We start from the raw sequence: 14,964 nt of genomic DNA on the forward strand, positions 1-14,964 counted from the left end.
AAATAGTACAATCTTGCTTCCTGATTCTTGATTCAGTCACACTACGGAAACAAATTTCACTGACAACTATCTGTTATTACCATTGTTACTTTAATTTACATAGATATACAGTGAAAATGACAAACACCAAGAAAAATAGCATTATTTTTCTCCAGCTCCATGTTGGTGTTTACTGCACGACAGAAAACAAGCGATTGATGACACTGAATGATTTGTTGCAGGAGGCTGTGCTTTTCAGGTCCTCTTTCCATTTCAAGCAGCCCAGCATTGTATGCCCAAGTTAAAATCAGCGTTTCCTATATCTCATTTCATAACTCATCCACAAATGGTGTATTAATGAGGAGTCCACTAGCCGCCATGGTCTTCTTGCCATTCACAAATTTGTTGGCAGCCTGTGAAGAAATAACAGCTTTTCAGATGCTGAGCAATACACTGGTTAAATGATTCATATTAAACTCCTGAAAAAAGTATCACTTTTAAGTGTCACTGGTAAATTTCCAGAAATAATGTTGTCATTGTAACATTTCATTTGGTTTTTACCAATGTGACCATGTCATAATCATATATCAATCTGCTGTGATACTACCACAATTTGCATGCACACATATTCACATATGCCACCCACTCAAACTAACTTCCTCAAACCCACATCCAAGGTGTTTATTCTGCCCTACTGGATCTCAGGACACCTGCATTTCACAGGTGTAGCTCCAGTGGGCGGTGCAAACACCTGAGTCATCTCAGGGATTGCAAATCATCAACTTTTTTTAAAAATTATATAACTATTTACCATTTCCATCACTGATAACTCCTGTGTGGTCTGGAAATTCAAATATCCTGAGAGAGAGGGTCTATTCAGAGTCCATATTGGTGCCTCTGAATGACTTTTTTTACATTATGGCAGAAAAAAATTTACACACTAAGCTGACACTGATTAGGCCTTAATTTGTCCTCATTGATGTTGCATATTTTTGTCACCGACCCTGAATCTATTCACTCATGGTTATTAGAATATCCATTTTTATGACCTAGCCCACCGAATCTGTGGATTTAATGCGGGGTTTGCTGATTTAAATGTGATTCATGCATCATAACTGACTTATGTTTAAAGCAGATTATGGACAGTGTGATAAAAATGGGAGTGTTGGGTATGATGGCTATTGATGTACTGAAGACCCCACATGTCATACAGTCACTTGCCTTGATCACGTCATCATGGGTGACAGCATCTATAGCCTGGAGGACAGTCTCAGGGACCTGGTACGTTGCTGTGGTCAGAGCCTGAGCGCCGATCTCCTCTATCAGACCCTCAGAGCTCTCAATAGACATCAGGTACTCTGCTTTCACCTGGTTCCTGTGAAAACCCAGAGTGAACAAATATATTCATCAGAGTTGAATCAATAACATCTATGATGACAGCCTCTAAATATAACCGACTAGTGCCATCTACTGAACTCACTTTGCTCTGGTGATGTCAGCGTCTGATGCATTTCCCTCAGCCACACCTCTAAGTTGAGAAATGGCAGCTTTGATCACCTGTGTGGAGGAGGGCAACAAGCAGAGGTACAGTGTAATCTGACACCATAAAGATGAGGCTGAGTGTGTCTTGGATGTAGAAAACCTGGCCTCACCTCTCCAGCGGCATCTGCTTGTGAAATGGTATAGACTCCAAACAGGCCAGAGTCAGAGTATGAAGCATTGAACGCTGTGACCTGCAAGACAGACAGAAGTCATGGTAGATTTTCAGAACTATTATTAGAACAAAACAAAGTCATTTATTTCTTCTTTGAACTTACATCAAATGGCTGTGTGGTAGCTTTGGCGATGCCCTGACTCAGTTTGCTGGTGATGTTGGAGCCCCTCTTCACATGTGGCCCAGCTCCCAGGACCCTTTGCAGCACGCTGAAGGCATTAGCCTCTGCGCTGCCTGCAACACCCCCTTCACTTACAATTAGTGAGTGGACCAAGTTGTCATTGCTGTGAATCCGGGCTTCACCTTCACATTTACACACAGAGAAGAAGTAACATTAACACAACAGCACAGTAACAAATTTTGTAGTGCGGCATGTTTTTCAACACAAGCTTCTACCTCCGCGATAAATGGCCTTGGCCACAGGAGCTCCAGGTCCAGAGCGAGCGCTGAGGAGCCCCTCACCGACCTGTCGAAGAGTAGAGTGCTTCACACCTGGACACGGGAGTTAAACATACTAACATTAACAAACAAACAAACTCTAATGTGTGACACTAACACCCCAATGATCACAACAACATACTCCCAGGACAGAAACTGACTGCATGCCAAGCAGCATGTGGGCTGAAGTGACCCTATTACATACAAAATGACACAAACAAAAACATCTGTACCACTTTTGCTTTCTTGTTCACATTTAACACAGTACTCTTATATTTAGGACAGAAGACATATGACATTTGAAAAAGCCATAACCACACACATCCTCTGAGCTAACCATTCATACAATGAAGCTGTGTTAAAGCATCGAGACACTCTTTAGAACAGATATGACAAAAAGCAAGTTTAAAAAAAGTAAGTTTAGTGAAAACCCATGAATTTATTAACCTTGAAATAATGATAAACTATGTTTTTGGTTTCATAAAGTGAGTAAGCAACTCTGAGTCAGTTACTTTGAGTCTGTGGCAACATATTTACTAGCAGGTTTTCTCTAACAAACTGTGAGTTTCTGCAGGTCTCCACCCTCCTGCCATCTGAAGGAGCTCTCTGATGCACATTTCAATATACACACAGACGATATCACTGCACATACCCAAACCATGGACACAGCCACAATTCACACAACTATGTTACAGTTGAGAAGTGGGAGATCACCTTCACTTTTATTATGTGTTAGTTTTATATTAGCTTGTTACCTTACACCACATATTACACATCAGAGATTTACTCTCAGTTCAGAATTCAATATGTGAATTTTCATTCTCCCTGAAACTGTGTTGTGCATATTAAGGCGGGTGTTGTGTTGTCAAGAGAGACTGCACTGAAATAGTTACTGAACTGAGAATTATTTAGAGAAAGAAAGTGCAGAGTTCAAATTAGAAAGCTACAAAGTATACTGCTGATATACGCCAAGTTGCAGATAAAACAGTTGACTTTATGTTCAACTGTAGTTATACCACTTTCAGTTCTATACGTCTATAACCTCCTGTTCATTGTTTTTTCTTCAGGTTGCTCATAGCTGAACAAATATAGCCTTCACCTATTTACTTATTACCTTCAGTCAATTAACTTTGCAGCTCAGTATTGATTACCCATTGTCATGATGAATCTGTGTGTCTTAACTCAATTAATGGCGCTTTTTTTTATCTTTAACTCACTGAAAATATACTGAGAGTTGTCTCATCTATCTTTGATTAGCATTTCTGCAGCTGAAGATTGTTGTTTCTCATCTCAAGGTTCATCACCTCAGAGTTCATGATTTGAGATCAAGGTTTGTTAAATGCGCTTTAGGAGTCACACTCGAGATCATTTTCACTCCAGATTAGACCAGGCACTACACTCTTCTGCGTGACGCACTAGTTGACACTCACCTAGTCCTACAAGAGCCATTCTGCCAGTGGTGAAATTTTCATCAACAAATGACTGCAGCTACGAGGGAGCATAAGGAACAGGAGAGGGGGTGAGAGCAAAGCAAAACTAACAAAGTTGTTCTGAAAAGATTTTTAGATAAATAGTCATATTATAACCAATTGTTTTTTGTTTATCCTAAAAAAAAGCATATATAAGTAGTTTTATTTTATTTTAGGACCACACAATTAACAATTCTCTTAGAAACAGGAATCCAACAGATTCCAGATCCATACCTGTTGAGGTGAGACACGGCCCACCATATAGTCAGGACAGTACAAAGAGTTGGACAGGGCATTTTTGTATGCAGCTTCATGAAGTCTCTCAATTACACCTGAAGGAAAGAACACAAAGGTATGCTGAGCTATAAAAAAGCCCATTAAGGAGACAGGTTTTCCACACATGGATTATACTTGCATTTTAAGCTTGTTGCCAAAACAGTATATACAGCGCAAATGCAGGTGGTTCTTAGCTGAACTGCTGCCTCTGATACTCACCTATTTGAGGACACTGCTGAGCCAGTGTCTTATCAATATTCACCCTGGACGTCAGTTCCGCTACCTCCCATGGCCGGAACTCCTGAGCTGTGGTCACATTCACCAAATACTCCAATAGTGAGTCTCTAGACACACAGAGATATGGGTGTGATAAAACATAATTTCGAACTTAAAGTAGCCCCGTGTTGTGTTTTTATTTTCCAAAATAAAAGACCGGCATCAGACAGAAGAATGAGGAGAAAAACTGATTTCCATAACTATAGAAGCACTTACAAGTTGTCTCTCAAGCAGTCTGCACTGTAAACCATGGTCTCTCTTGAAGATGTCACACTACAGGTAAAAAGATATTGACACACTGTTGGTTTATTTGGTAGGCTATAATTACATAATTATCTTTCTATTGAATAACAACATAATGTGGAGAGCGTTCTCATTTACCTAAGGCTGCCACCCAGTGCCTCCACACCACGGCATATTTTAAAGGCAGATGCACCTTTAGTGGTCTACAAATAACAAACACATGAGTCCAGGACATAAATGAGTGTAATATACTGCAAAAGTAAAATGTCAGAATCATTTAAAAAGTAAGATGTTCATGAGTATACCTAACACAGTTAATGCCTGCGTGCATTTCAAAAATATTCATAAATTACCAAGTTTGCTGCCAGTCGAAGCACATGAGCAACCCCGCTGTTTTCCACAGTTTCATAACGACTCCCGGCTCTGACAAACAAACTGACACTGGCCAATGGGGAGTAGCTCTCCAGTGATGCTATCACAAGACCGTTGGGAAGCTTGGAGACCTGAAGCAGCCAAGAAAATTTAACAGAAACATGCAAGCAAGCTGTTAAAATTATGTTTTTCTGGTGTACACCTTACAGCTATTCATGTGTACACTAACTACACCCTACCTGGACATTTTGGGGAGGAAGAGGGGCCGCAGGGGAGGGTTTGCGGCCCGAGAGGGGTTCAGTCAGGGGTTCACTCCTCCTGGCAGCAGCATAGCACCGTTTCTGCAGGAAGCGGTGACAGCAAGTTTTAAGCGATTTCTTTATTAAGATATATAAGAGGCAACAGGGAAAAGAGAGTGCTAAGCAACTTACGCTGTTTTTGAGTTTGAGTGATGCACACAATGGAGTTCAGTGATTCTGCTTTTTAGTTCAGCTGAAAACTTTTCCATGCTATAAATATCCTAAATATGATGGAAAAATATCTAGATAAAATGATCTAGAGGTGCAATTATCCATTATCTGGACAACAGGCAGGGAACATTTTAATATATTCTATGAGCCAATAGACATTTGGATCATTTTGATATGCTGCAAACCACTGAGAAGGCGGCTCACTGTAATAATCAGATAGAAGTCGACAAAGGCAAATATAATAACCAGGGTTTGCACTATGAAATTGCTCATTTGGCATTTAGTCTGCAACATCAATTAACATCTCTAGAAAGTGTAAAATCATTTAACAATAATGTCAAATAACTATCAAGCCGAGGTAATAAAAACACCTGGATCTGGATATCAAACTCAAAATAATCAATCAATGAATCTGTGAATGCACACCAAACTTTGAATCATTATTCTCTCCAAAAAATAAAGAGTTCTGACATTCATAGTTGACCTTTATTGAAGCCATGTTCTGCCAAAAACGATGGTTTGTCCTATTAGCAGAGATTAATAGGCCTATATTATCAGTTTCAATTTAAAAAAATCACTTATAAAATGTTAAAATATAAACATGTTATCCCATCCCAACAACCTTATCTTTCAGTATTTAGTTCTACCTTTACAGCTTCTTTAGCCATTATAATCATAATGAATAATAAATGACAATATGATAAAGAAACAACTAACAAGGCTTTCCTATGAACTGCCAGGAGTGCATTTAAGTCTGTCTCTAATACTTACACATGACATAATATCAAACATACTCTGCTGGCCACTGACACCTCTAGACACTGAACAGCTGTCATTAAGCAGTAGTAATAGGAACAGTAGGGGTTGTGGGAGTGGGTGACCTGAAATAACCTGTGTAAATTTAGTACAGAGGCCACGTCCATACAGCTTGATCCTTGTAAACAAAGATGAAGATAAATGCGAATGTGCTCCTGCAAAATACCTACCGTCACTAAAAACTGACCTAGTAGACGTTTTATTTCCCTCGAAACTTCCTCTACATCAGGAATATGTGATAAACGAAGCCCGAGATGACCTTCAGGTAGAATCGTTTAGCACAAAACCCAAAGAAAGTATAAACACCTAAGCGAAGCCGTCTTAAAGGCTTCCTAAGGAGAACTTGCATTGTATGTGATTTTACACACCTGTTTTTATTTTAGAGACTTATCTTGTCCACGAAGACACAACAGACACTGCGTTTAGATTAACTTACATGTGCTAGCTACCTAGCAGGCTAACTAGCATTCGGGCTAACTGGAGCAAAATGTTTAATTTTTCAAGCGGGTCGTGAACTAAAACGAGACAAGCGGATGTCCTCATGATTTCTAGGCTTAAGTCAAATACAAACAACAGAGGACTCACCGGGACATTATTAAAATACCGGATTCCTCTCATGACTCAAGGACCTCTCCTTCACCGGTAGACAGCTATGGCGGCAGGGACTGACTTCTTACCCACAATGCAATGCGCGGCGCCGCTGATTATAGATACTTGAGGACTTGAAGACAAAGTTCAACAGGTATAGAGTTAACATAGACTAAAACCTTCTAGACTTAGAATTATTCAGATACTTGAGTTAAGTAAAAGTACTAATACCACAGTGTGAGAATACAAAAAACCCCAAAACAAATAAAAACTGTTTTATTCTTGAGAGTGTCACATTTTCCAGTTATGGTTAAGTAGTTTGATTTTCCTCAACTTTTTATGGAACACATTCTATGCTATATCTAATACTCATTTAAAATACTCAGGTGAAGTAACTCATATTTGTTCCCATAAAGTAAGGCACTGTCGTATTCCACTACATGTGATTTATAAACAGTTTCTTATGAACTAATTAAGCATCTTGTCAATTATTCAACTGATTAATTCCTTTATGTAGCAGAAACATGTTTCTTCTGCATTGTATTTAACTGCATTTATTACTAGAACTTTCACTTCATTACAAGACAAAAATGGTTCTACTTTTCTGACCATTTGGTTTCAAACAGGCTTTAATTCAACAAAAACATCCAGTCTAAAATTAAACATCTTCATTTGCACCCAACTCCATTTAATTTCACCAACTGACACACATTACATACAAAAATATACTCCACGTACAATATAACAGGTCAAAAGAAATCTTTCATTAACTACAAATCTTTTTTTTGCTTGACTGTTTTTTTTTTTTGTTTTTTTTTAAAAAAACACTGCTCACATGTAGTCAGTTTTTCACAGGAAACCTTCAAAAATACTCACAATTGAACTCTTTGGCCCATAGAGCATCTTTTAACGGAGCAAGATGTACAATTCTCACAGCTAATCGAACCCCAGATAAATACATCACGTACAGTAACAGTTTATACAAAAATACACTATGTTGGCTTGGAAAATCTTCACAGATTTCAGGTGCTCCATTCATAAAATACTCTAAACATGTTCACATCATCCAGAAAGTGGATTTAGACTGCAGACTGAGTCAAATGCTGATTCTCATGTGGGTTTACCATGTCTCCTTTAGCATCAAAGGAAAGGAACGACCCACATAAGCAAGGCTCATTCTAAAAGCTGCTTCTGGTTAAAAGCAGACTACTTTTTTGCCACTAAAAAGATATCCGAAGCGCCCATCTCTGCTCAGTGAAACCGTTCTTGCAGAACACTGAGCTTTGTAGTGCACCAACAACAAGGAGGGTGCAAATAACTACCCAAGATTTCTCCCTTAAAAATGTCCCTCAGTTGTCATTTGGCATACTGGGACAGCTGCTCATGTGGATGTCCTTTCTCAGCTGAAGAGACACACAACTGAGCCAGCTGCGACTGGTGGGCATCTCCCCGACGATCTCCCATGTGTCCGTCTCATCACAGTACCGCTCAATAGTGTCATGATATCTGTGGGTGAACAGATTTAACCAGCTGTAAAATTGACACCAATTAAAAAAAAACGCGCTTTGCCTTTTTGTGATTAACAAATTCGTAATAAGAGGTAGATCAGGAACAAAAATGCCAGGTAGGGTTTAAGAATCAGTGTCTGTAAACATGGTGACAATATTTTATCTCACACAGTAACTGTTAAATCACTTGTAAAGTTGTGGTGAAAGAATTAAACTCAGATTTTTATTCCTTCCTAGTACTGATTCTATATCATAACTATCATCCCGTACCTGTCCCAGCCCTCTTCTCCTCCCAGCACATAGATCTTTCCATCCACTACAGCAGCACCGGGCCGGTATCGTCGTTCCTTCATGGGTGCGCACATAGTCCATTGGTTGGTCTTGGGATTATAACACTCCACCTTATCTGTGTTCTCTGTTGAGGCGTGCCACCCACCTGCAAGTAAGAATGACTGTTTACAACGGTTTATTAATGTTTCATGAGTTACTCCATTAATGTTCTGGGTTAAAGTGTTTTACCTATAACATAGATCTTTCCTTTGAGTGTACAAGCTGCTGAACCAGAGCGAGCAATCTGCATCGGGGCAACTTCTGTCCATACACAGGTTTTAGGGTTGTACACCTGGGCGAGATCTGTACCATCGCCATCCTCTAAAACAGCACCACCTACCAGGACAGGCAGAAATGTCAACACAATGGCAAAATGATAGATTAAATGTGTCCCATCTAAACATTTCAAAGCACACAATCAAGAGGTTCATGTGTATAAACTGTGTTTCATACCCGTAACATAAAGCAGTCCATCCAAGGCCACCACAGCAGGACTTGTGACGGCCATCTTCACAGACTCCGTGAACTGCCAGGAGTTGGAGTGAGGGTTGTAACACTCCACCGAGTCCAGACGAGACCGCCCCTCCCATCCTCCCACTGCATACACAAAGCCATCCAGCATCACCAGGCCTGAGAGAAGAGGGTTTATCAAGTCACTGGGGAGAACACCTTCTTAGATAAAGATGAAAAATAACCCAGCCCTCAAACAATCTGAGGTAATAGTCCTTCAAGCATGAGTTGCACTGCGAATGAGTGAAAATTAAAAGATAAGGTTCTCTAGAGCTGATAGAAAGGTATAGCTGTCCTATTACAACACAGTTACACCAGAGTGTATGATAGTAGGGCTGTGTAATCTTTTTTCCTCACAAGCAGAAAAGTCCAGTGATGAGTTGTTAACAGTCATACAAAAAAAGTTTGCCACATATGACGCATGTAGCCCTGTCATAAGTAGCTGTACTCCACTAAAGCTGGTCAACAATGGCCAATGAACTAACAGTTAACTTCATTAAGATCTCCACTCAGGTACAGTTATGTTTTCAGGTCACTAAACAGGTTCAGCTCCAACCTCCCTGGGCTTGACTTAGAACTTGCACTTTTTAAGAGTGATTTTGAATCTAAAGTGCTCTATTAAACTCTTTACGTCAACCCTTATGTATAATAATTCACATTATCCCAGTGCATTTCTGTTGGTTCTATGCACTTTACACCGTCACTCTAACACACTTTGACTTCCAAAAAAAGAGAAAAGCTCAGAATACTGAGGGGTCTTCAAACAGATCTGAATCATAAAGGACAGCCCTATGCAAGTGTTCTGTACTGGCACAAATTAATCTGACAGTGTTACCTAGCTCAGAGCGTGCTACATTCATAGGAGCCATTTCCATCCAGGAGTCAAAGCAGGGGTCATAGCGCCACATCTCCCTGCTGGCTGAACCGTCAGGAAACTCCCCTCCTGCCAGATACAGCGTGGAGTCTGCAGACAGATCAGGGAAAGAAACACATTGCTTCATATGCCCTACATCCCGTTCATGTCTGAGTAGACACATTTTACACTAGTGACATGCTGTGTATGCAGAGGACGGAGTTCACCCACCTGACACGACCAGTCCGTGTTTACTCACAGCGAAGGGCAGGCAGGCCAGATTCTTCCACTGATTGGTTACAGGATCGAAGCTCTCAACACTGCGCAACACCACCTTGTCATCCTCCCCGCCAACTGTCACAATCACTTCAGCTGTCCCTGTTGCCATGGCAACGCGTGTAGGGAAGAAGATAGCAGTGAGAAGAGGCATGTCGGCCTTTGATAGATGTTAATTTAAGACTATTACACCCTGTGGGGATGTAGTGAGTAGTAATGGACTATTGCTTTGTCAACCTTGCTGCAGTGAGTGTGACATCAAATGTACTTTCCTAAAAAATTAAATTACACAACTGATTTTCTTTGTTCCTTATGCACCAAGACACTAATATTTTAAGCTAAATATTGGAGAAAACAAACCCAAACACACCAAGACACAAACACACTTAAGACGGGCTTGGACTCAAAGAGTTGTGGGATGTTTTACCTTAGATTGGTCCCTTCTGATATCCTGGAGAAACCTGATCTAGGTCAGGAATCTGGTAAAGTGAGCGGTTTACAGACCCAATCTTAGACCTGTCGAAGTATTCAGACTGATTGAAAATTTCTAAATAGAGCTGCTATTCATGAGTTAAAATCTGGATGATTATATCAGTACTGTCTAAGCAGGCCCACAACATCCAATGAGAGTGACGGCACAGTTACCAAGCAACAATAAACTTTCTTCCTTAAAGCTAACAAGGCCAACATTAGACAGAATACTTCTTTTGACGAGTATTTAAATTGACAGCAAAAATATCATCTTCGGTTCCTGTGATGGCCATGTCTTGCCAACCACTTTCTCAACCAAACAATGATTCAATAAGTGTTCTGTCTGTTTTTTCCTGCAGCAAGTTGATGCACCACATTAGTCTCCTATAGTCAGAGCTCTGCTTTACTGATCTGACTCATATATGCACACAAGGCTTCCATTTTTAATGCAGATACATAGGACAGATGAAAGTGGGTTTACCTGTGGACCTCCGTGGCCTTGCTCGGGGGCAGTAGAGTTCTCCACGGCGGTCTTTTAGCAGCAGGTAGTCCTTGGCCTCGGATATGAGCTTCTGGCAGCTCTGGTTCTCCATCACCACGTCCAGAGATTCGATCACATCATGGAGGTAGTAGGGGCTGATAAGAGGCAGACGTATGTGCTCTAAGACCTTTAAGGAAAAAATTAAAGGAGAGAAGTGTAATTACAAAGTCACAGGGCTCACCTGTCCTTTTTTTATCCTGAATGAACAGAGACTATTATTATAATGGTTATAATAACAATTATTATTATTATTATTATTATTATTATTATTATTATTATTATCATTATTATTATATTACTAATATATTATTATTATTATCATTATTATTAGGGATGCACTGATACCACTTTTTTCCAGGCCGAGTACAAGTACAAGTACTTACATTTGAGTACTTACCGATATGAGTACTTAATAATCCCATTCCAGTTCTTAGTTCCTTTTGTAAATGTGCTTTATTGTCGTTGTCATTAGTCTGACTGGAACAAAGTGCTGCTACTGACATTAAATGTGTTGGAATGAGCGTTTCTCAATTAATCCACCAGGGGCCGCCGCTCTTAATTAACCATACTGGGCAAATACCATGAAGAAGAGTAAAGATTTTTGAGAAGAAGAAAGTCAGTAATAACAAACATGGAGACAGAGGTAACACTAATGTGATACTAATATTGCAGTGTTTTTGCTGGTAAGGTTTAAAAGCTTAGCTTCAGGAGGTAGAGAAAAGAGAAATGAGTGATAAGTTTCGTTTCCACTTCCGCTGATGGCGGTCCGCACTGCTCCGTACCCCCATAGTATTATAAGTAGGATGGAAACCGGCCCAGCCCTGGGTAGCTGTCATAAATCTGTCAGTAGTTTTTCTCTAACTCACACAGTCGTTCTTTGAACAGATCCTCTACCTCCACGGCTTCCGGTGGTATTCTCCGTCTGGGTACACATCCGTGAGCGCCTGGAAAACGGAGGGAATGTACGCAAAGTACGGACAGAACGCTCCATCCATATCCGTTTGTGTCTTTAATGTTACTTGCAGTCAACATTACTTTTATCACCGTCATTTATTTTGAAAAATCTCCACACTCTTCACACTCCCCACACATTACTCCTCCACCGCGTACCTGCTGCACTGAACTTTGGATGTCACACGGCCGTAAGTGGTAACGGTGCAGTTGTATCAGACTACTTTCACGAGTACAAGTACACACATTGAGTATCGGAGCCGATGCCCGATACTGGTATCGGATCGGTGCATCCCTAATTATTATCATACAAATACTGCTGTTGAATGCACACATATTCCAGCCCACAAAATACCACCAAAATAAAATATGTCTATATTTAAATGACTGAATCAATTTTACTATTTAATAATTAACTGCCTGTCAAGGATAAAGTGACAACAGACACATATAGTCTTTAAATTTATGGGTTTTTAAAGATCAGCAGCTGCTGACTTGAGGGCTCTTTTATATGGCTCCAACAACTTTGAGTTACGCTCATATTACAGCCATACACATGAGTGGACCACAAACAGACATGCCTACTGGTCAAAACTCTGCTGCTGTAGATGAACAGTACGCAAAGTCAGATACGAAAAAAAAAAGAAAAGGTCTTCAGTTAAACTCACCTTTTCAAAGCTCTGTTTGCGAGAGGGACATTTATTCAACCACAATACAGCGGCCTCAAAAACCATCTCCTCTTTGGGCACGTTGAGATGGTCACTGCCAAGGATCTCCGTCAGTTTGTCAACACACAGAGACAGAAACTCCTCCTGAGGCAGAGGGACATTTGAGAAGTCAGAACAAGAAACCTGTCGTAAGTCATAAACGCCTTGGGCTTTGGTATGACTGCTGACAGGAAGGCTAGAAATCTTTACCCAGATGGTTTCACACATGAAAAACACAACAATGCCAGGTTCACTTAGAATGATGGTAATCAAGGCAGCAACAGCCTTTACCCTGTGGACCTTAAATTCCTACTTTGTAATTTAGAGAAGAAAATCTGATTGAATTGTCTTCATAATGCTGCTCATGCTCACATCTGCTGACAGTGGGAAGCTTCTCTTGGCATATACACCATGCTGGAGGCTATATCATAATACATTTTGTCACTGCTGCAAACTTTTTAATAGATAAAATGCAATATGTGACTGCATCAGTCACCCACCTGCTGATACACACTGCTGAAGTGCTCAAGTATGTAGTCCATGCTGCGTTTCTCCAGCACCTTGCAAGAATGTGCTTCAGCAAAGCAGTGAATCCCCACACAGTTCATCTCATCCATCTGACGCTCCATAAAGCGACAGCAGGCCTCTCGAACGGCCATAACATCCAGCAGGTTGGCAGCTGCCAGCAGTGCCTGATCCAAATGAAATGCGTTTATCAGCAGATATCACCTGAAAGAGGGCAGCAGTGCAAACAGGAAAGCAAGAAGTGACACTTTACCTGCACGTTTGCTTTAGAAATGTAGACCTCAGATGTGTAGGCATAGCTCACCAGCATGCCAATCATCTGGGGTTCAACTCCATTAATGGCAACACGCTCCTGTTTAGACTCGATCAGGTCAGTGGAAAACATTGCCTGTGGAGACGATTGAAAACATAGCTTTAGGTGAATGAATATGGATTATCAGTGTCTGTGAGGATGGATGTGATTACCTGAAAGTAAGAGCTAAAGGAAGCCAGTACAATGCGGTGGCATGGGAACTCCTGCCCTCCACAGCACAGTGTCACATCACAGAAGGCGTTGTTGAGCCGCAGACTGTTGAGGCCCTGCAGGACAGTGTTGGGGTGTCTGGTCTCCACAAACAGGTAGTCCTCCGTACTCAGAGGAGCAGGGGGGGCAGCAGAGATTGTGACAGCTCCTTCCTGAACCGGGAAGCTGGCGTTCAGAGTAGACGATGAGGGCAAACCGGCGTTGACTGCAACAATTTCAGCCATATCTCAGCATGCTAGGCAAGCCTGGGGCAAACAGTCCAAATAGTTAGGGTCACTTTGACGTCAACAGCTCAGTTCAGATTTTAACCACAGGAAGTACACAAGAAAGTTGAATAAGAAAGATACAATGAATGCGTTCTGATGTGATTTGTTTTAGTAATTTGCACAAGAGCATTAACGGAGAGACGAACCGAGATTGTGTCTATTAGCTCCCTAATAAGGCTTAGCTGAGACTGCGACTTGGCGGCGCAAAGTTGCTTTCTATCGACTAACAGATTTGTATTGTCTGAAGAGAATGCGTTTGCTGTAAAGGTGGGTGAGACTGAACGTTCAGGTGTTATTACGGTGATATTACCTGAAATTCATAATCGTGACTGGTACGGTGTAGACCCGCTCCCCCGCGTACAGTCCAGTCTCGCAGCTGTCGCTAGGAGCAGAATTTAACGCCTCTCACCGGAAGCCCCTCCCACTTCCGCCGTAAATCAAGATAGTGTACCGACTTGAACTTCCGGTTTCGCTTCAACTCTTCCACCTCTTCGGTTTTTCTTTGTTGAAACATATATTTTGGCCTCTCCAATGTGAAAAATCAGTGTTGGGCCAGTAATAACGTAAAAATAAGACGTATCTGCGGAGACAGAATCTATATCTGGTGAGAAGTGTACTAAATTGAGCTAAACAGGTGACTTTTACCACTTGGTAAGTAACTATGTGGTTAGACAGCCACTAGCTACTGAAACTAATAAAAGGCAGGGCCGTAAAAGAAAATTACAGTTTTTACTTATTTTACCATGTCTCATCTATAATTGAACTTCTTCCTGATTCCTTTATATTTCATCCTGAACTAAACTAGAATAATTTGTAAAGAAAAAACAAAACAAAACTCACTTGACTGTTGTGTTACATGTAT

The 14,964-nt window shown here is 40.8% G+C and overlaps 2 protein-coding genes across 2 annotated transcripts; both read right to left on the bottom strand.

Annotated features, from left to right (window-relative positions):
- Positions 1-71: 71 nt before the first annotated feature.
- Positions 72-6,762, bottom strand: uqcrc2a (ubiquinol-cytochrome c reductase core protein 2a). The gene is made up of 14 exons (XM_030141853.1): positions 6,639-6,762; positions 5,007-5,108; positions 4,749-4,898; positions 4,534-4,598; positions 4,369-4,425; positions 4,096-4,220; positions 3,835-3,932; positions 3,562-3,619; positions 2,090-2,185; positions 1,797-1,996; positions 1,632-1,712; positions 1,460-1,536; positions 1,201-1,354; positions 72-392 (listed from the first exon to the last, which is right to left on the bottom strand). The coding sequence occupies exons 1-14, from the start codon at positions 6,669-6,671 to the stop codon at positions 309-311; spliced, it is 1,380 nt and encodes a 459-aa protein (XP_029997713.1). The 5' UTR covers positions 6,672-6,762; the 3' UTR covers positions 72-308.
- A 530-nt stretch (positions 6,763-7,292) lies between these two features.
- Positions 7,293-14,533, bottom strand: LOC115424493 (kelch-like protein diablo). Its single transcript, XM_030141796.1, has 12 exons — positions 14,413-14,533; positions 13,779-14,081; positions 13,567-13,701; positions 13,289-13,480; positions 12,750-12,893; positions 11,071-11,257; positions 10,074-10,220; positions 9,825-9,953; positions 8,933-9,109; positions 8,669-8,815; positions 8,420-8,585; positions 7,293-8,147 (listed from the first exon to the last, which is right to left on the bottom strand). Exons 2-12 carry the CDS (start codon positions 14,058-14,060, stop codon positions 7,991-7,993), a joined length of 1,863 nt encoding a protein of 620 aa, XP_029997656.1. The 5' UTR covers positions 14,061-14,081; positions 14,413-14,533; the 3' UTR covers positions 7,293-7,990.
- Positions 14,534-14,964: the final 431 nt, after the last annotated feature.

The sequence above is a fragment of the Sphaeramia orbicularis genome, chromosome 8, assembly GCF_902148855.1.
Source record: "Sphaeramia orbicularis chromosome 8, fSphaOr1.1, whole genome shotgun sequence".
NCBI classification, from domain to species: domain Eukaryota; kingdom Metazoa; phylum Chordata; class Actinopteri; order Kurtiformes; family Apogonidae; genus Sphaeramia; species Sphaeramia orbicularis.

What these genes read in the sequence shown, in the direction of transcription:
- uqcrc2a (XM_030141853.1), bottom strand. Translation starts at nt 6,671, where the DNA reads ATGAGAGGAATCCGGTATTTTAATAATGTCCCG. An exon ending in TTCCTCCCCAAAATGTCCAG is followed by an intron (nt 4,899 to 5,006) that starts GTAGGGTGTAGT and finishes TGGCTGCTTCAG; the next exon opens with GTCTCCAAGCTTCCCAACGG. An exon ending in AAGCAGATGCCGCTGGAGAG is followed by an intron (nt 1,537 to 1,631) that starts GTGAGGCCAGGT and finishes TCCTCCACACAG; the next exon opens with GTGATCAAAGCTGCCATTTC.
- LOC115424493 (XM_030141796.1), bottom strand. Translation starts at nt 14,060, where the DNA reads ATGGCTGAAATTGTTGCAGTCAACGCCGGTTTGCCCTCATCGTCTACT. An exon ending in TTTCTAAAGCAAACGTGCAG is followed by an intron (nt 13,481 to 13,566) that starts GTAAAGTGTCAC and finishes CATTTGGATCAG; the next exon opens with GCACTGCTGGCAGCTGCCAA. An exon ending in TCAGCAGTGTGTATCAGCAG is followed by an intron (nt 12,894 to 13,288) that starts GTGGGTGACTGA and finishes CCTCTGCCTCAG; the next exon opens with GAGGAGTTTCTGTCTCTGTG.